This window comes from Fistularia commersonii, chromosome 17, assembly GCF_037954325.1.
Source record: "Fistularia commersonii isolate RoL2024-O1a breed Wild chromosome 17, RoL_Fcom_v1.0, whole genome shotgun sequence".
Lineage (NCBI taxonomy): Eukaryota > Metazoa > Chordata > Actinopteri > Syngnathiformes > Fistulariidae > Fistularia > Fistularia commersonii.
Genome location: NC_141300.1, coordinates 16735179 through 16756082, shown reverse-complemented (window position 1 = coordinate 16756082; position 20904 = coordinate 16735179). Strand labels below are relative to the sequence as shown.

General features: G+C 46.7%; 1 protein-coding gene across 1 annotated transcript in view; it reads left to right on the top strand.

Moving 5' to 3' along the window:
• The first annotated feature begins 14957 nt into the window (after nt 1-14957).
• sema4ba (sema domain, immunoglobulin domain (Ig), transmembrane domain (TM) and short cytoplasmic domain, (semaphorin) 4Ba) overlaps nt 14958-20904 on the top strand; it is a 29706-nt gene continuing 23759 nt past the window's right edge. Inside the window, exon 1 of the mRNA XM_086163537.1 lies at nt 14958-15338. Within this exon, the coding sequence (XP_086019663.1) occupies nt 15224-15338 (115 nt within the window). The 5' untranslated portion in view covers nt 14958-15223. The remainder of the gene's footprint in view (nt 15339-20904) is intronic.

Below are 20904 nucleotides of genomic sequence, written 5' to 3'. Positions count from 1 at the left end.
GCAGCCCGCTATTGATCTTCGCTAAGTGAGGTCAGCGCACGTGGGGGGGGGGGATCTGCCCCGCATTGAAACCTCCGCCCACGCCCACAAAGACATTTTAATGCGCTTCTCAGGAGAAATAAAGGAGGACAAATAAAGACGTACTCCCAGCGCCGTGAGAGACGCGCCTAAAAAAACCAAAAAAAAAAAGACGTAAGATAATTGAAAATCAGAACGAAGGCGAGTGAGAGACACGCAGATGCAGCGAGGATGGGTTTGCAGCTGCAGAGGCGAAAATTGTGCAAAAAATTGTCGTCAAACTCCTTTTCACCGAAGCCACTTCAGCATCATGACGTAATGATAATTAAAATGCGATTTAAAATAAATGTAACTTAATGTTGAATAACCCCATTTAAATTCATAGGATTTTTAGAATGAATTTGTTGATATTTGTTATTATTTATTCACTTCTCTTTCCAATCCAAAATGTTACATATGCATTTGCATAGATGTAAAAAGAAAAATACGCATATTTGTTGCACAATGACAAAGCTGGCTTTCACTGCTGCTGTGTTTTTGGATGCGGCTTTCGTGAACAAATCGTAATTTGGCTTTTAATTCTTGGACAATTTGTTGTTTTTCTGGATGGCTAACTTTAGCATACTTACATACTTACATACATACCTTACCTTAGAACACTTGATAGCCTTAACCTTGACAATTTATATTTTATTGCATTTCTTATTCTCCCTCCTTCCTACTATTATCTATCATTGTTGTGTTTTTGCTTGAAACTCTGGCACAACAGTTTCCTTCGGGACAAATAAAGTTGTTCTCATCTCATCTCTCATCTCACGTACATAAGAATAAGAATAAGAATAAGAACAACTTTATTTATTTAAGGAAATTGTTGTGCCAGAGTCTCAAGTAAATCATAATAATAAATGATAGTATGTAGTAATAGTATGTTTGAGCGTAGATTGTACTCTTTGACGACCGCCGCCGCCTCATAACGTAAAAGACAAACGTTTTTTTCTCCTTAAAGCACAAACATGTATTCATGTATTTGCATTTCTCTTCCGGGACATTTAGGGTTAATTTTTATTTCTCAGTTCCTCTTGTTGAAAATGGCATTGATGTGGATCCACTGCGATCGGCATGAATTGTGGGAAATGTAGTTTATTTGCATTTGACTCGCTTATTTTAAGACAATCAGACCTTTTAAGACGTTCTCGCGGGTCACATAAAATGACATGACGGGGCGCGAGTTTGAAACGAGTTCTACGAATTCTGAAATCTAGAAAACAAACCAAAACCGCTTTCCCGCAGGTGTTCGATGTGTCTTATCGGGCGACGAACATGGACCTGATATCGCTTTGGCTCCATACTTGTATTTCCATTTGAACCGCGTACGTGTCCCGACCACCCGGTGTGTAGTTCTTAAAAAGTGGCCTTGGAGTCACGCCGTTAAAATCCTCCTAACCGCCGCCCCCTCGGGTCAAGCGTCCCGGATTAAACCCTCCGCATAAAACCCGAGGCTATAACACTTATTTATGCGACGCCTAATTGCAGATTCATTTATTATTCCATCCGTCTCCCGACGCGAGGCAGGAATGCGGCGGTGCGGCGTGTCGTCCGAAGCGCCGGAACGAAAAAAAAAAAAAAAGCCGGAGGCGGGGCGGCGGTTTGTGTGGCTGATGGACGTGCGGAGAAATGGACATTTTGAGCCTTTTATCGGCCGAACACAGTGATGGATGTGCTCAGCCCGTCGCCCGGTGGCCTCTGGTCCGAGCCGCCGTCTAAGCCTCTAAGCTATTGGAATGCATGCAGCTTCTCGCCGTGGACGTCAAGGGAGAGCAGCCACGCCGCTTTGTTTACCGCCTTTCACGGACGCCACACCGGCTAATCAATTTCAGAGAGAAGCGTTTGGATATATTGTTGTGGAGTAAATGCTCTGTGATTTACCAGCATGTCGCGGTAATGCATTATATAGCGGCCCCTTAAAATATGAATTTACTTCGTCCAGAAGTGGGTTGATGTATGTTGATTTTTTTTTTTTTTTAGGGGATTTAAAATGAATTTTCACCGTTTAAAATAACAGAAAACAAATTCATTTGCTCCAACCACCGCCTCCTTAAAACTCACAAAATAACACTTTTAATATAGAAAACCCCCGAAAAAGAAGTGCCCTGCCACTTGCTTTTTTAGGGACCATGATGATTATTAAAGAAAATACACAAAATAAGCACAAAGATTAAAAATTATTCCACACATGAGATATGCGCACAACAGTCGCGGGAGCTTGCTTGTTGCGTACCGCGCAAATTTCAAATTTTGATTTTCTATCGTGAAATGTTTTTGTATTTTGAGGATAAAATCTCCCTCGAATCGTGCTTCTTATCTTAAAAAAATTCATATATAAAGGGATTCGTAACTTAAGGGGCCGCTTTTCTCCCCTGCGGTTTAGCGGCCCGAGTTTTTCTTGTCGGTCGTCCTGGTCGCGGTGAATTCTTGGCGAAATCTTCCTGTCTTGGCAACTGGACTTGAATTTCTTCACTTGATGTTTAACGCCTCAGTCGAGAGGCCCCTTCACTTCCAATAACCAATGGGGAGTTTCTGAATATAGTTGTTTTTTGGGCGGTTGTAGGTTTACGGTGGCTCGTTGTGTAATAGAAGAATTGATCTGCAGCAACGAGGTGTTTGTTATGCTAACGGTGATGTCGTTTGCTCGTTTTTCTCGCGCGTCCCTCACAAGCATCGCGCTTCTACATGCCTGGATTTTGTTTTGTGAATGACTTCTCGCTGGCGAACGGCTGATACGTGCCAAAGATCATCCGTCGCTCCGATAGGCACTGATACGCTGGGAAGCTAAATGCTATGTGACGTGTGGCGCTAATCCTTTAGTTTAGCAGGCATCGTATAGCGTGGGGTATCTTTGCGACGCCGGGCATCTTTGTTTAGCAAAGGAGATCTCGTATTTTATTTATTTTATAAAATGAATTTTAGTTTATTATAATTTACGAGAGTTTACTCTATTTTTTTAACAGCTTTTTTCGTCTTAGGTTAGCACATGGCTATTTTATCACGCAGATTTTTTTTTTTTTTTTTCAAATGACAAAAACAATCAGCAAAGTAGCAAAGGTATATAATAAAATACCTGTATATAATACCTTACACTGTATACAATAAAAATATATATATCATTTATTATCATATAAATGCAGAATGCATTTTACTTCAGTCTATTTTACCAATGGTACAATTTGCACATTGTACCAATATTATATATATTTATATGTTTATTGACGTTCAAAATTTGATGCTGCGACCCCGCCTGCCAGCCATCTGCCCCTCAGAGACAAATACATTTTTTTTCCGGTTCTAAAATGCACGGTAAATTTCCAACGCATATTTGTAATGGCGCATAAACGAGCGAAGGTAAACAAGACGCGAGCCGAGGCGCCGCCTTATCAGCGCCGCTCCGACGGGGTCGATAGTTCACCGCTTCGAACGGCGAGATTCATTCGGTAAACAAAGAGGACAGTTAAGATTGGCGTTTCAACAGGCGTGACCTACTTACCGCCAATTCACCTGCGCCTGGCAGACACGTGACCCCGCGTAAAAACACGGGCCTCCGCGTGTTTTTATCCCCCTCGTAAAACAAACCTCCGCGAGACGGGCGTCTTTCGTCGGGGCTGCGGACGAAACCCTGGCGCACCTACTGAAGGTGATCTCCAGGCCAGATGGCAGCATCAGGCTAAAATTAGAGTTGCTTTAAGTTTAAGAATTCCACTCTTTGTCTTTGGCTGCCTGAAGTAAAAATCTCGGTCTAAATATACACATATTCTTCTTTTAAGGTCGCGGTGTGCTGGATTTTGTCCCTCCTCCTCCTCCTCCTTGTCTTCCTCCCTTCGATGCTGCAAGTGTTTTCTCCCCGCGTGTTTGCGTGTAATGGAACGGCGAAACGGAAAGACGTTTCCATCCTGGAATTTCACGGCCGCTCAATCTGCGCGTCTCATCGCGGGCCCGCCGACAACTTTGTTTTTCCACTTCGCCACGTCGGCGGCGACTCGCTTGGAACGAGGAAGGAGCGTCGCTTCATTATCACGGGGGAATCAATCGAGATTTAAACAAACGCGAGTTTAACCCGGGTTTTTCCCGTGACTTTTGTGACCCTCCGTTCCTCATGCGATGGATGCGAAGGGTCTTGAAGACGGTAAATACAATTTTTCTCGGTCGTCGACTTGTGCGGCCCCCCTCTGAGGCTGCCGACACCCCCCCGATGCGGCGAACGTCAGAACGCATTGTTTGACCCAGAAAAGAAGACGGTCTTTCTCCCGGGGGGGGACGCGATTCGGCGCTTGTTTTGTCAACGCAGAACTCGTCTTTGGTCAAATATCGCCAAACAAACCCACGCATGCAAACAGTGAAGGGCCTAGAGGGATAAATATGAAGGGACCGCTCTTGAGAAATTCAGAAAATATCCTCCTGTTGGGCGACACTGGTGGCGCAGTGGATGACAGCAAGGCTCAAATCTGACGAGTTAAAAACATGCAAGGGGGGTCATGGAAGCCAGATGAGTGGGTGAATATTCTACGTCTCTATATGACATATAGATGAGAGGGTGAATGTTTGTATGTCTCTAGATGCAACTCCGTGATCATCTCTGGCGACATACAGTGATCCCACGCTATAACGCGCTTTACTTTTCACGGTTTCGCTACTTCACGGATTTGCATGGTGCATTGTGTTCTGCATTCTGATTGGCTGGAAAGTCACTCGGCTTCTTCTCTACCTGTGCGTCAATAACGTCGCAGTTTAATATGTACACGTAGGTAAAACAGCTTGACAAATTTACATTAAGTACGTGCAAATTCTCTTGCAATTTGGAGTTTCTCTAAAACCCGTAATGTTGACAAAACGCTCTGGAGCGACAAAAGCACCTTGCAGGGCCCAAAAGGCAGCGGAAGATGCTATCTATCGCAGATAAAGTTAAACTTCTGGACATGCTAAGGGAAGGTAAAAGCTATGCGGCTGTAGGTCGGCATTACGGAATGAATGAATCTTCCGTTCGTTCCATAAAGAAGGAAGAAAAAAACATGAGGACGACAGCAGCGATGTATAATAGAGTATTTAATAATTGTAAAAAAAAAAATAAAGGTTTCTACTTCACGGATTTTGCCTATCACGGGTTCTTTTTGGAACGTAACCCCGTGAAAAACAAGGGTTTACTGTATCACGCCTTTAAGAATTTGCACATGCACACAGGGTAGGGTATAGAGGGAGATATGAAGGGATGATGGCTCTTGGGAAATTCAGTTAAATTAAAAGAAGACCGCTCAGAAAATATCCACGTGGTGTTTAGCGCCGCAGCCTGACAGCAAGAAGGGCAAGGTTGTATCCGACAACAGTCCAAAAACATGCAAGGAGTCGTCAGAGCCGGTGAATATTGTACGTCTCTATATAGCATGTAGATGAGAGGTCTTATGTCTTGATATGACAAATAAATGACAGGGCGAATGCTCGTATGCCTATAAATTACATTTGAATTGGAAAGTGAATGGTTGCATGTCTATATGCGACCCCGAGAAGCTCCAGGGTGAACCTTGCCGTTGTCCAACGACAGTCCGGGTCGACTCCGGCCGATCCTGACAAACAGTGTACAGAACGACCGAACGAATCTGCTCACGTGACCGAAAGTGCAGATATTTTAGCCTTTCTTGGAAAACGCCGCCTGTCGTCCCCTTTAATGACCAACCGGCCGGCCGGGCGTCGCATGGATACATCCGAATCCCCTCCGAGACGCAGCCGATCTGGTTCTCTGTACAGGGCGTGACAACAATAAAACATACCGTGGAAAAGAAATAGGTCATTTCAGCCGGATCGGCCGGGCGGGCTGCTCCCTTGAAGTGGATCGTCTTACAATGGACTGTGGAAAAGGAAGAGTTGCGTTCGAGGAGACGAGCACAGGCGTCTGCCAGTTTCTCCCCAATATTTACGACCGTTAAAGGGTTTACCAGTGACAGCACATGAAAGGTTGTAATCCATGTTTATGCCTAATGTGTTTGGACAGAGACGTACTGCTTGATCGCCAGGAATAAAGGGAGCATAAATCCACTGTGGTAAAGAGCCTATTGAGTCGAGCGTTTGTCTGGTAGGATTAGTTACCCTCAGGTTATTCCCCATTTCCGTACAATTACCCATGAATCAAGCCTCAGACCTCAGAGGCCGCGCACGCACCGGTCGATCGACATCAACCGCTTCATAAAAGCCTTTCAGCGGTTCTAGGCTGCGGCGCCAACGTCACAACAGCCTGACCCTGATCGCCGCTAATTGTCTTTGCCGCTGTTTGGATCTTTTAGAAAAGCTCTCTCCGAGACTTTTGCCAGACAGGAGGCGTGTTAAGTATCGTACGGCAGGACTGAGCGGATCGTACCAAAAAAGGTTACGCTGTGATTTTGGGAATACCCATCGTTTCGTCAAGAATGGGGACTTTTTTTTTTTTTTGACTTTGTGCTGGTTGTAAATAAACACTGTTTTATCTCATTCTTGGTACGTCGAGAAGCTGAGGCTGGTTTGGATTTATATTCCTACTGTCTTTTTTTGGTGGCTCAGGGAGCAGTACTTGTACTCTTGGAACATGAAGTTACTGTTTGCCACACCAAAGTAAGTCACTGCAGCTCGATGGAGCGGCGGTGCCGGTCCTTCACCCTGCTGAGGAAAGTCATTTCACACCTTTCCAAATGTCACTAGTCTTATAAGCCAAGACTTAGAAATGGCTATCAGGGAGCTGAAGTGTCAGCTCATGTTAGGGATGCTCATATGTCCCGTGTTTGCACTCATGGAGGCGTACCCTTGCCTCTCCAGTAATACGCCGCCTGTTATTGATCTGGAGTTTGAAAGATGAAGCGCAAGCTTGCCTCCGGCAAAACGTTGAAACCCAACGAGTTGCTCCCAACGGTGCGGTCGCAGCTCCGCCGCCATCGGGAACAAAATCCAGTGTAACTTTGATGAAAGTGCAGATAATTTGTGATTCCCAATGCGCTCTTGAACACTTTGTAATCAGAATTTCTATATATTCACTCATTCGTTCAATATGTATACAGCTTAGCCTGCAACTCCTGGTTAGCGGTTAGCATTCATTGGGCGAAAGGCTTGGTTCACCACTCACGCACTGAAGCGCTAACCACCCGCGATTTCTATAGAGTCGGTGAAATTTCACCAAATTTTGGCGAAAATTGCTGCCAGTGTGTTATTCCACTTCTTCTTGCCGCCGAGCCCCCCGCCGTCGCTCTTCGTTCCCCCGCTGGATGGCGATTCCGGGGGACAGACCGAACGCCGTCTGCTTCACATTTCATCTCGCAGCCCCCCCCCCTCCTCCACGCCACGCCGGCTTCCACATCTGTTATGGAAATTCGCTCGGAGGGGAAATGGAATATCATTAGGAATATTTTCGCTTCTGAGACCCAGGTTGATTTAGGCTCCCGTACAGGTTTCAAAGACGGAGGCCGAGGAAACGCTGGTTCGCTTCGACGGCCGTATATTACATTAATCCATCAATACCGTCGCCTCGAACCCGGGATGTTTTAAGACGTCTGCGCTTGTGATAATATTCACCACCTCTGACCGCGTGTCACAAGCCCCGAGGGAATGTAGCCTTGATGAATTTAACTCCCCTGAATCTTAAGTTCATAATGTCCTCTATCTCTGCTCAATAGTTTAATAAGATTTTAATTGGTCAATTAAAAGTCTTTGGAATAGCATATGGTCATAATTACTGCGGTACCGTTCGCTCAGGGATAAATGAGCCATTAATTACTCCTAGCTGGGTCTAGGGACCGGACTCAGAGTGGGCTGAGTGCCGTCTTTTTTTTTTTATTATTTTTTTATTATTATTATTTTTTGGGCTTCCACAGCCTGTTAATCAAAAATGCGCAATTTTATTCACCCGGGAAGCGGTTCGCCATCTAGTCATCAATCCGAGCCCCTTAGATTGCGAAGTTGCCGATTCTGACGGAGTTGACATTTTATCGAAGGGTTAAATGGAAATCCTCCGAGAGGCCTCGGCGCTAATAAAACGCCGTTTTAAATAAACTCCCCCGGATTTTGGGTCCTCGACGGAAAAGTCGCGAACTCATGTGTGAAACTTTTTAAACGTGTTGGGTTTGAGGTGTAGAAATGGCACATTTACGCTATTTCTTTGGGACGTTTCCTCCCACGGTCCCGAAAACAAACTTATGCTTAGCTTCTTATAAAATGACCAAGTCAAAATGATCTACCCACAACAAAAAATGCGAAATATTCTTTAAACGCACAATGTATGTTGATGTACCTCGCATAACCCCATGAGTCAATATGGCACAACACAAAATAAATATGTACATTTTCTGTCATGACCAACGTTCATTTTGATGACCTGCCCTGAATTGAATCATTATTAGCCTAATTAATCGTGACGTGACGATGCTTCGGTTGCGGCTTCCGCTTTTGAAGTTTGTTGTGTGAAAAGCGGCTGCTGTCCGGACAACTGGCTCTTCAGTTCCTTCACCTTTCTCTTTCTCAGCTCGCTTTTCGGCGGGACGTCCGGGTCGTATTTTCCACAGCGGTCCGAAAATGCCACTCCGCATTACCCTCCTTTGGTATCGCGATGTTTGACCAACAGATGAGGCGAACGCACTTCGAAAGCGATAAGTTTTTGTCTTCTTACTTGGTCCGGCTGCCTTGCTCATTTCATACCCTCTCTTAAGTTTAAGAGAAAAAAAAAACCCTAAAAATTAGAGGTAACTTTTTGCTGCATTTCGCGCCGTTGTTTGTGCACGACCTCAGTGTCAGACAAAGTCATCTAACTGGCTGCCCTGCTTATCCATCAAGTGACGGGATGGACGGATGACGTTTATTTTTTTAATGTCACGCAATCTACCCGACCCGGGCTGCAGAATCCGCGTTATAGATCATGAATAAATAAATAGCACACTCTGGATAAATAGGTTTCGGGTGCGTTCAACGTTGTCCTTCCCAAGTTGTTGTTTTTTTAATGGCGGTCTTGGTTTGTCTTCAAACTTCCTGATTGCCTCTCAAACTACTTTGTCTTATTACTTAAACAGATGGTGGCGGCGAGGGGGGAAGGCGAGGTGTTTCCTTCGGAGGGCGTGCTTTGCAGCCAGGAAGGGTGATAAATCAGAATAAGGGGCGGTATGCTTTAAGTCGTTATCATACTGTGATACTGGAAAGTGCGAGACTGCTTCGGGAGGCTACATTTGGACTTCCCGAACGCTGGCGTTTAACATCCCAGCTATCTTTAGCCGCGTGACGGTAGCTCCGCTGTTATGCTGCCGTAGTGAATCACTTGAAATACCGTCACGACTCACTCGTAGACGGGTATCCCAAAATGCGACCGCTGGAGGAATAAAGCGGTCTGGAAGTGAGGCTGGTCTCCGTATGTGCAGATGTGCAGCTGCCAGATGACCTTCCACGCCTCACATCTGCTGCCGCTCACATCTGAGAGTGCTTCGTTGGCGTGGCGGGGGCAGCGGGAGGTCGGCGCGCAGTTTCGGAGGTGAAAGGTCACATCTGGGAACATGTGACCCGGGCCGTCCGAGAGGAAACGGCAAAAGTGGCCAATATGCTCGGCGTCTAAAGATGACGGGGGCGGCCGAGAGGTGGGGTTTATCCGCCCGGAACGCACGGCGGGGAGGAATCTACAGAGCCTTGACCCCGAGACTCCTTTGCAGGCTGTTGGCGGCGCCACCTGTTTCATCAGCCTGCACGCCGGGGCTATTTTTAACCCTCGTACGGTTGTAAGCCGGGCCGCGATTGGCCGGTGACGCGCCGTGACGTGCGGTCGGAGTGCTGCAATGGAGCGGCGGTAATTCAAGAAATGCCCGACCCATTGGCCGGGAATTTCTCCACTTGTTTAAATAGCAGGCCTGCTTCCTCCAGGGACTTAAGCTCCTGGGAAATATATTAGCAAGTTAAAGTTGATAAAGTTAATGCCCATTTCTCTATAATGAGTGTGTGTTTATATAAATATGTATATATATATATATATATATATCAAAATATGAGATAATGCCTCTTAGATAGATATATATGTATGTGTATATATATATATATATATATATATATATATGTATATGCATACACATAGGTGTATATACAAATATATACACCTATATGTATGTGTGTATATATGTATATATGTATATACATACATGTGCATTCAGACATATATTTATATACATTTATTTATATACGTGCATATATACATATATGTATGCACGTATATAAATATATACGCGTGTATATACATGTGTATATATATTTATATATGTGTGTGTGTATATATATATCCGTGATGTGCGGTGAGGTTCATGGCTGTGCATATGTGTATATATTTATAGTGTTTATGTATGTATATATATATATATGTATTGTACTTAAGACCTCAAAACACTTTATATAGCCTTTATATAGCCTTGACTTTGAGAGTTTATAGTTTTATTTGTATTTCTTAATCTTCCCCCTTTTTTTTTTTTTTTTTTTTTAACTGTTTATACAATTTCCTTCTATTATTTATGATTATTATGTTTTACTTGAAACTCTGGCACAACAATTTCCTGCGGGATAAATAAAGTTGTTCTTATTCTTATATTTATATACAGATGCATGTATGTTTATTTGAGTGTCTGTGTGTATACAGAATATAGATGTATATACATCCATGCATATATATATATATGTATATATATCTACGAGGCATCATCTTTTATTAACACTTATTTTATTGTAATCTGGACTTTATGTCAAAGGTTGAACTCGTCCCGAAAAGGTTTCAGTGTCACGTCCCAGTTTCTTGCTTTTGTTTTCGCTCCCCCTCCCGTTCCAACGGCGCCGGGACTCGGCTCCCTCGCCGCAGCGCCGCTTCTTATTACCCGATTTAACGACCTCTTCCTCTTCTTGCGCGAGCGTTTCTCCCTCCCGCCGAGACCATCGTACCTATTGCGGATCCTCACCGGTGGGCGGATGAGCGGATAAATAATCCCCATCAATAAAACGGTGACGGGCCGTTGTGCAACCGGCTCCCCTTCCGAAATGAAAATATAAGGCGGTCTAAGCTAGCAGGGTGGGCCGGGGTGACCCGTCTAGTTTGCACATATTTTGCTCTGACAAAATGCCGTCTTAGCCGGAGCGCAAGGCATGTTTCAGACTGAAAAGTCAAAAACAGGTGTCGAATTTGGCTCCGGGAACTAGCGTCCTCCAGGGGGAACCTTTCAAATTTGCATTTTCCAGGCGTTAAAGGTATGAACCGGCTTGGGTGTTCATGTTCTGCACGGCAGGAGTAAAACCCATGGACGATCAGATCGGTTCAAGTGTTTTTAATCTTCTCCCTGCACCGCTTCACCCGGCTGTAAGCTAACTCTGCACTTTTTGGATAAATTCCCGATGTGCCTCTGCGAGCCCTGGAAACCCCTCGGAGGCTCAGCAGGCCAGAGGAGCTTCGGCGGTCCCTTTCTCGCCGTTATTGTTGCAAATGAACAGCTTAGCTTTAGTAGTTTTAAAAATAAGGTATCTGGTAATGGGCGAGGATCCCGAGTTCCACCAAACACCGACGTCACGTGAGTTCCTATGGAAATGTAAAAAGATCCTAATATTGTTCTAGAACTGAGTTCCAGAGTCCTTTGCTGTTTTAATGCACAAAGAAACAGTCTTGTTCCTGAAAAGGTTCTGCAAGAAGTTCCTCTGGGCTAATGTCCGATGACAAAATTTGTTTGCACGTTCGTCCGTGCATCGTCTTCTGCTGCTCCGGCGGCTCCAGGCAAGACAAGATAAACTATCCCTGCAGCGTGTTGGTGGTTGACCGCCGGACCTCCACACGTTTAAACAACCTCTAACTCCACATGCGAAAGGAGGCGTCCGATCCGAACCCCCGAAAAACCTCATTCACGCTCTCATCGACGCGTCTTTTCGAGCCTTGCGACCGTTCACGCTGTCAATCGGACGTCCTATCAACGTACGACCTCGTTCTCATGTGGTATAAGAGCACAACCGCTCGCTCTCTGGCTTTAACTCGTGCTCCTCGGCTGCCCGACAACCTCACGAAAACACATTTTGAAGGTCACCGATGCCGCTGCATCCCGTTCGGTAAATTTAAATACCCGCCGAAGGCTGAACGCCGCTTTCGAACTCATATATGATTGAAGCGACCTCTAAGATGGTGTCATACACTTGTTATTTATGGCTACGTGGATGTATGGAAGCGGGAGGCCTCCTCCTACAAACCATTGATTTTTGTCAGGTGCGGGACGCATTTGGACCTCCGTCATCCGAGGGAAAAAAGACCCGCGCAGAATCCACTCCCCCGGCGGGAGGGAGATTTTCGATGCGGCGATGGGCGAGCATCATCCGCGGGCAGAGCACACTATCACGCCTGTGTATGCGGTGAAAGGGATGATTCAGTTTATGCATCATGCAGGGGAGAGCAGTGAAGTGCGGAGCTGCATATAGATTTCTGTGCTGTCAGAGGGGCCCTTGTTCTGTTTCTGACTGGATCCCTCTCTCTCGCGCTTTCTATCCGCACCTCAAATTTAGCTCGATGCGTCGGGGGTCTCGTTTTTCCGACCGCCGCGCAAGCCAGCATCGTTAAGCTCCGTTCTGTTCGCCGCGTCCCCGAATCCCCGCCGATAAACGCCGCTCTCGACGTGGCGGGCGGCGGGCGGGGAGGGGGTTCGACCGAAAAAACCTCCGGAGGTTTCAAAAAAGAAAAGGGCCCATCGACTCGCCTGCTTTTGTCATCATAATAAGAAAGAGTTACAGTCCTGCTGTTGGCCTAAATTCTTGAAGGTCCAGACATCCGTGATTATTTTTCCTTTTATAGCCGTTACTGTTTCGAGTCTTGACAGATTGAGTATTTCTCCCATCCACGCCTTCACCTTTGCCGCCGCTGCTCCTGCAGACGCAACCCTTATGTTTTTCAGAAAAACAAAAAAAAACACATTTTGTTCGACGCCGATTATCGCGACCTTTCCGCTCCCCAAAATGTCATCAGCGCCGCATCAGATTGGGAGATGTCTGTGTTTGCCCGGCGTGTCAGACTGCTTATTGACTCCGAGCCGGCGGCCCCTTGATAGAAACCAGGAATAGCTTCGCTCTCTAACCTTTGCTATTGATCGCCGTACCCCTCGCTGAACTCCATCTCCCGTTGGTTACATTCAATTAGATGCTCCGACTGGCAGACGCGATGGAGGGTTGGCGGTCGTCGCCGGGATTTCTCCTTGAAAAGCCCGATTTCGCCGTCACCGGGCGTCACGGATGCCTCCTGGCTCCCCCCGGTGTTTTATTCCCATCGTGAGCGCCGTCATTGTTTTTGCTGACTCGGCATTTGCTCATCTGCGACGTAGCGGTAGAACGAACGAATCGGTACTTACAAAGCCAAGGGGCCGAAGCGCCCGGCTAGGTGTTAGCATCGGAGATTAGCCGGCTTCAACAAATGCGTCCATCTGGGCCGTTTTCACATTTTTTTCCAATTAACCCACGTGCGCACGTGTTTGGACGCCTCGAGGAAACCGGGGAACCCAGAAGAAACCATGCCAACTTTTTCGCGCCGTGAAGCCGAAGCGCTAACAGCTACATAGCCTCTGCTTTGGACAATTTTATCGATAAATTTGTCTCGACGTGCAGGACCGGAGCCCCTTCTTTTATTCGTTTATTCGTCATAATACCGTTTATCCCACGTCAGGGTCGCGGGGACGCCGGAGCCGATGACGCCGTCAGTGGACGGCAGGCGTGGCTCGCCCTGGATCGCTCACATATAGAAACAAACATTGACATTCACACGTCCGATAGAGACCTTTGATTCACACATCCGAGCACTTCAGGGTCTCCAGTGAACCTCCCTGCATGTTTTGGGAAGTTTTAAATCCCAGGGCGCCATTCACACGTGTCGTGGAGAACATGGAAGCCGGTCACAGAAAGATCCCTCTGTAGGAAACGTCTCGCTGAGAGCCGGAAGCGCCGACCGCTACGCCCACGTGACGCTACATTACTCTGCCTCTCGGTTACAAATCAATGTTTAACCGACAAAAGTGCTGGGCGGCTCTTGTAGGTCACCAGCGGGTCGGCGGTGACACACCTTTTCATGGTCCACCCAACCCACGCTGGAGGATTTACTCTTAAAATTTCAGCTTTTCTTCACAATAGAGCAGGTACGAGCGACTCCGACGCGCAGATTTTTGGCTTCGGGAGGTTAAAGTTGTCAGCAATGATTATCGGCTGAGCCTTGCATACACACACACACACACACACACACACACACACACCCTGGAGCAACACTTAGTCAGAGCTCTGTTAATTATGGCTTCCATTGTTTGCCCCGCGTGCCCGTCTGAACAGAAACCCAAGAACGTACGACTTCCTCATCTGCAATATGGGATCCAAAAGGTCGGGGGGAATTGAAATAAAACACAAATTAGACACCGGGAGGCAGCGGGGATGCTAGGCGGGCGTTTTTATTAACAAAAATCCAACTCCGGGGCCTCAAAGAAGCTTAAAAAGTCGATAATTTAATAGACATTTTGCTTTAAGAAGGTATTCTAACTCCTTTAGAAATTATTTTATAGCGCCCAAACCCCCTCGGGAGAGGGAATCTTGATTATCGAAGTCAATTTTGGAAATTGTCTCGTGCTCATATTTGAAAATGAGATCATCCAACAGCCATTCTCGCGCATTTCGACGATCGTGTGATCGTAATTATAATTACGCGTTCATCTGTCGATTGCTTTTCTCGTCAATGACATTCATCAGTTTCCGTTCCCGTGACAACGGTTCCCTCGAACCGTTCATTAAGACAAAATAAGTGACCGATCGCGGCCGGGAGAAGGTTTTAATTTCCCATCAAATCGGTTGCTTATTAAACCTGTGTCAGCTCACTAATGCTAATTAGCTTATCTAGCGTGCTGATGTGTCTTCATTCTGGTCCACAGATCTGTGTCGAGGACCCGCGGCGCTGCCTTCGGACCGGCGGAGACGGCGTCCCCGCTTCCGAGGCGCCGGCGGGATCGTCCGCAAACCCCGAGGCGCCTTCGCCGTCTTCCCGCCTCGCTATAGGCCCTCCATTCACGGAGCCCCGAGCCGGAGCAAAGAAAATAAAACGCCCTCCCTGAAAAAAAGGCAAAAAGAGACGCTTTCATGACCTCCCCGCCAGAGTGAAAGGCAACTCCTGCAAGTCGGCTGCCGGTTCAGAGGAGGCATGTGGACGATGGCCTGGCTCTGCCTCCCAGCCTGCACCGCTCTTCTCCTCTGTTGCTTTCAGATTGCGGCGGCGGCGGAGAGCGACGTCACCCCGCGCCTCTCCTTCGCCTTCAGTAAGTCCCGCCTCGCTTGATCGCCATTTATTGCAGTGTTTTTATATCATTTATGTATCGTTGCGGTTTATTGTCACGCATCTCATTGGGTTTCAACTAGACCAGTGGTTCTTAACCTTGTCGGAGGTACTGAACCCCACCTGTTTTACATTCACCGAACCCTTCTTTATTGGATGGAGGATCGTTTCGTCGATGGGTACAAAGAACAGGCAGAGGAGCCTTTTCATGGAATCTGGCTCCCTTCACCTTGAATTCAGCAAGCGCTATGTTCTTGTAGCTCCCATCTCCATGCAGCTGAAGGAAGCCTTTCCTTAGTTTTGCCGGTGCTGGACTGGAATTGCTCATCTTGTCTTTGCAAATCATGCAGTTAGGACATCGATTCCAATCACGTTCCGTCATACATGTGAATCCGTATTGTGCGTATTCTTCCGACCGCTTTCTTTTTTTGCCCGACATAATTAATATGAAGGGATTAAGATATTAAGAAAGAAATCACATGACGTACCATCGCGACAGTCACAAGTTACTACAACTGAGCGCGGCAAAATCCCTGGATAGGCCGAGCTATGTAGCGTGATCACCTGCGGCCAGTGATGTCATCACCAATGTGTGTCTTGACCTCCGCCGAACCCCTGAGACTGACCCGCCGAACCCCAGGGGTTCGATCGAACCCAGGTTAAGAACCACTGAACTAGAATCCTGCAAATCCCCGCTGCTTTATTTCGTCCCAGCGAAGCGGGTTCACGCTAGCTTTGTGTGACCTCTGAATGATGATATTAGCCGCTTTCGGACAGAAAAGTTGCCACAGCGATGGCGGGTAATAATAATCGCGGACTATCAGATGGATTGAAGTGTTTCTATCTTCTCTGCTGCCTTTTTGCGTGAAGAACCCCCCCCAGACTTCTCTTGGCCAAGATGTTTACGTCCCTCTGCGAGCCCTGGAACCCCCTCTGTGGCGTCGCGGGCCAGAAATCACAATCACAATCAGAATACTTTATTAATCCTTCAGGGGGAAATTGCCTTTTTGGTGAAAGCAGCTCCTGCTACAGAGTCAAGTGGGGGAGAATCAAAGTAGAAATGAAGAATAAAATTGTGCATAATAAAAATAAAATAAAAAGAACAGGAAATAAATGAATAAAAATTAAGTTAAATGTATGTAAAAATATCTAAAAATATATGTAACATATATACACGTGTCAGCCGCCGGCAACCATAAAAACCTATCTTTAACCTAAAAAAAACAAAAACTGTGCAATATTCCATTTCACTGTGCAATATTCAGAAACTGTGCAATATTTCATCTCATCTCATAAGAGCTACACTACAATTTTCCCTTCTATCATACTATTGTGCACTCCTTACCTCACTTGTTACTAAGACACTTATCGTTTTATCACTGTTTACTAAGACACTTTATAGTTTCACTGAGACACTTTATAGTTGATTTTTATTTCTAATTCTGCCTTTTCTTTTATTATTTATTACTGTTATATTTTCTGTAACTCTGGCACAGCAATTTCCTTCGGGATTAATAAAGTTGTTCTTATTCTTATTCTTATTTACAAGTACACGTATATGATAACATGTAGTCATTTTTACATTTATTGCACAGAAAACAATGGAACTATTGCACATATGAAGGATGACTTACAGTTTCGTCGTGCCGTTTAACGCTTCGAGTTCCACCGAACATCGCCGTTCACCCAAAAAGCTCCTACAATGGCTTTCGCCATCCAGTCTGTCGGCAGTCTGCGTTCCACGCGGCTAAAATGCACTTCTTGGTATTCGAGAATGCATTCAAGAGCATTTTATTGATCGTATATATTCCTCACTTCACGGTCATTTCAGTCAGAATAGAAGCGTCCTCGTCGAACGTCTCAACCATTCAGTCTTCATGTCAAAGCCTCTCGAGCAGGATTCAGATCGGTGAAAATGTGTTTGCTTCCGCTATGAATTCTTCAAACGCGACTCCGCGGCGGGATGGGTTGCGCCGCCGCAGAGGTTGTCATAGCGAAACGCACGGGTCCGTCTGAAATATTCACGAGGCGCCGTGTATTTATGTGTTTCCTGGAGACAAATGGGAAACGGCCTCAACTTACACAGCGCTTTCACACCTTGCGGTTTCAAAGCCAGATTGCACACACACACACACACACACACATGCCGGCAGAGCTTCAAATCGCTAACCAGACCATTAGCAAGGACTCGAACAATCTGAGTGTAGCTAATTTAGCAACGCTGCAACTGCTTCAGGAACTTTGAATCCGTCGCGGCTGTTGCCGAATTAGCATTATTTGTCCCGAGCGGCAGCGATTGTATTAAAACACTTAGCCTGCTTTATTATGGAAAATGAAAGACGCGGGTTGTTAACGGGATCGCGGCGAGCTTTCGGTAATTAAACCACGAGTGATTTGGTTTCGCCGCCGCCTCCCCGGAGGCCGTGTCGGTGACCCGGCGCGTTCACGGTCGATCAAATTACCAGTTGCGGAGGGGGTTTCTTTTCAGAACCAGCCAGACGCTCGTTCCAGCCTGAGCTTGCATGTTCTCTCATGTAGAGCCGCGATAGCAACAGGTAATCTCTCTCACCTGCCAGCGCTAACAAAACCAGCGGCCCCCGCCGGCCCTCCGTAGCGGAGCGTTTCACAACAAGCGGCATCAATCGGTCGCTGAGAGGACCGGCGTTCTCTTGAGAGGGAGATTTGTTTTGAGATCCAGTGCCGACTCCCTTCGCAGAAGATGCAAAAGCCGACCGGGCTGCTTCTGTGCAAACGCTGACTTTCCTTTTGGGTTGTTTGTTGTCAGATAATCAGAGTTGCTTCATCGTGAACCATAAAACTATGCTGCCGCTTGTTTTTTTTTTTTAACCAATCTATTTTGACAGCTTTCTCAGTCACCTCGATTATACTCCGATCGGCGCGTTTTCAACGTCGTTTCCCGTCCGTATGGATTTCAGGTACTTAGGGTCAACAGTTCAGAGCAACGGAGAGTGTGGAAAAAAGGTGAAGAGATGGTCCAAGCAGGTTGGAATGGCTGGAGAAAAGTGTCAGGGGTACCAAGAGATAGAAGACTTTCAGCCATATTAAAAGGAAAGGTGTACAAGACAGTGGTGAGACCAGCGATGATGTTTGGACTAGAAACTGTTCCAATGACCAAAAGACAGCAGGCAGAACTAGAGGTGGCAGAGATGAAGATGTTGAGGTTCTCTTTGGGAGTGACCAGGATGGAGAGGATCAGGAATGAGTCTATCAGAGGAACAGCACATGTTAGATGTTTTGGAGAGAAGGTCAGAGAAGCCAGACTGAGATGGTTGGGTCATGGACAGAGGAGGGATAGAGAATATATTGGTAGACGGATGCTGGAATTGGAGCTGCCAGGCAGGAGGTCTGGAGGAAGACCAAAGAGAAGATTTATGGACGTAGTGAGAGAAGATATGAAGGTAGTTGGTGTGAGAGAGGAAGATACAGAGAATAGGGTGAGATGGAGAAAGTTGACTCGCTGTGGAAACACCTGAAGGGAAAAGCCGAAAGAAGAAGAAGAAGAAGAAGAAGAAGAAGAAGAAGAAGAAGAAGAAGAAGAAGATCCCCCGAAGTCCTGAAAATCCAGAGGGGGGAGATGCGCGGGGAAGCCGGTGAAATGGCGGTCGCTGATCTGCAGAAACAAAGCAGAAACAGGCCGGTTTAATTTAGCATTTTGCGGTCGGTGCAACAGAAACAAAGAAATCTTGTAGACTGTTTCTGTAGAAAGTATACGTCCCGCAGTGCCAGCCTCGTGTTACCGATTGAACCCAATCGTGAGTTGTCGCCTCTCCTCGAGTTTTGTCCTGCATCCAGTTTCCTCCAGCCTCGCCTCTCGGTGGCTTCGCGTGCTCCGTCCTGTCTCTGAAGGTTAAACGAGACCCGGCGACAGAAGTCATCCGGCCTGGGTATTTTTTTCCTTTTTTTTTTTTTTTTTCTGCCTCGCTGACATTTCCCAGCCTCCCGCGGAAAGAGGGGCTTTGTCACTTTGCGTCGACGGCATCGCGGCAAAAACGCAGAGCCGCCGCACCGGGGGGACCTGAACTTTACTCAGCAGAAACCGCCCGGTCTGCTCATTGTTTCTTGTCGCCTTTGTCCCATTTAAACGCCGGTTAGCTCGCCGGTTAGCTCAGCCTCGCAGGCGAGCCCCGGACCCCCGGCGCTTACATCTTTTTTTTTTTTTTTTTATTTTTCCTGCAGACCTGGAGCCCTCCCTCTTGCTCCTCCGCCTTAATGAAGAGGGTAATCTTCCATGAATAATGAATGGGGATTTGTATGTGTTACGGTGCGAACACTTGTCTGGTTCTCATTATGCACATATCAGGACGGATCATGGGTTCAGGGGAGTAGAGCCCGCATCTGTTTTTTTTTTTTTTTTTTCCTCCCCCCACCCCTCTCCTCCTTTGTTCCAGCCTCTAATGCGGGCCATGCCGAATGGCTTAACATGTTGAACACTATTTAAAGACACACCTTTAAGCCGTTTACGCTGCCAGTCTTTGCCTGTTGATCTCCTCTAAGACCTGGCGTTTGTGGACAGTCGTGCTATTATTTAGAGGCCGTGCCCACGGGCACGAGGGAGGCGGCGGCGGCTGATGCTTTATTAACTATTCAAAAGGTGCTATGTCTCCGCCGGTTGATTCAACAACTCCTAAGTAATTCAGAATGGCATCGCAGGCAAGTGAGATAACCGCATTTTATTACGGCTACATAGCCGAACAGCCGACATGCCAAAAAGTATACCTGCAAAGCTTTCCTAGTTGCAGGACTTGTATGACCGATAGTGACGATATAGATATCCTAGCGAAAATGGTCTCGACGGCGTTTTATTTTCACGGTTTTCACCCCGAGGCGTATTTGTCCGCGGTCTTAACACGGGGGATTTAAGCGCGGCAGGTTGTAAGATGCGCTAATACCCGCGCTCCGTAATCCAGAAATGTGGGCACCCCTGCCGGGTCTGTGGGGGCGGGAGGGCGGCAGATCACCGATGGCCGCACTCCTCGAAAAACTCCGCCGCCGCCTCCCCGTCTGTCCGGACATAAATCACCTGGTGCTCTTCTTCAGCGCCGAGGTAGCCTATCGGTCCCGTCGGGTCAAATTTGCATCCAGGACGGGGTCGCGAAGGGTCACGGCGAGTCCCTGAAGTGCACGGGAGCGCAGCCCAGCCCGGTCATTGGTAATTTTAGCGACGCCGCATCACGCCGGATGATTAAATTATTACCAAATGGAGATGGGGCTGGTTTTATCTTCGCCGGAGAACTATTTCAGCGGAGGATTGTTAAGCTCCACACGTCCCGGAATGAATGGATACTTTATTTCAGTGCCAAACTCTTGATGTGTTCCATACCCGGTCACATTTTCCTTGATATTTCATAGCATGGGATGTCATTTTATAGCCTGGCCTCTCTCAACTTACAGTACACACACACACACACACACACCAGATAGCAAATCACTCCCACACAAGCTGTCATAAAATGGTCCGACAGTTTGGCAAGATGGTTTTTTATAATTAAAGTTTTAAACAGCAATTCTGAGGTTATTCAAATGACATA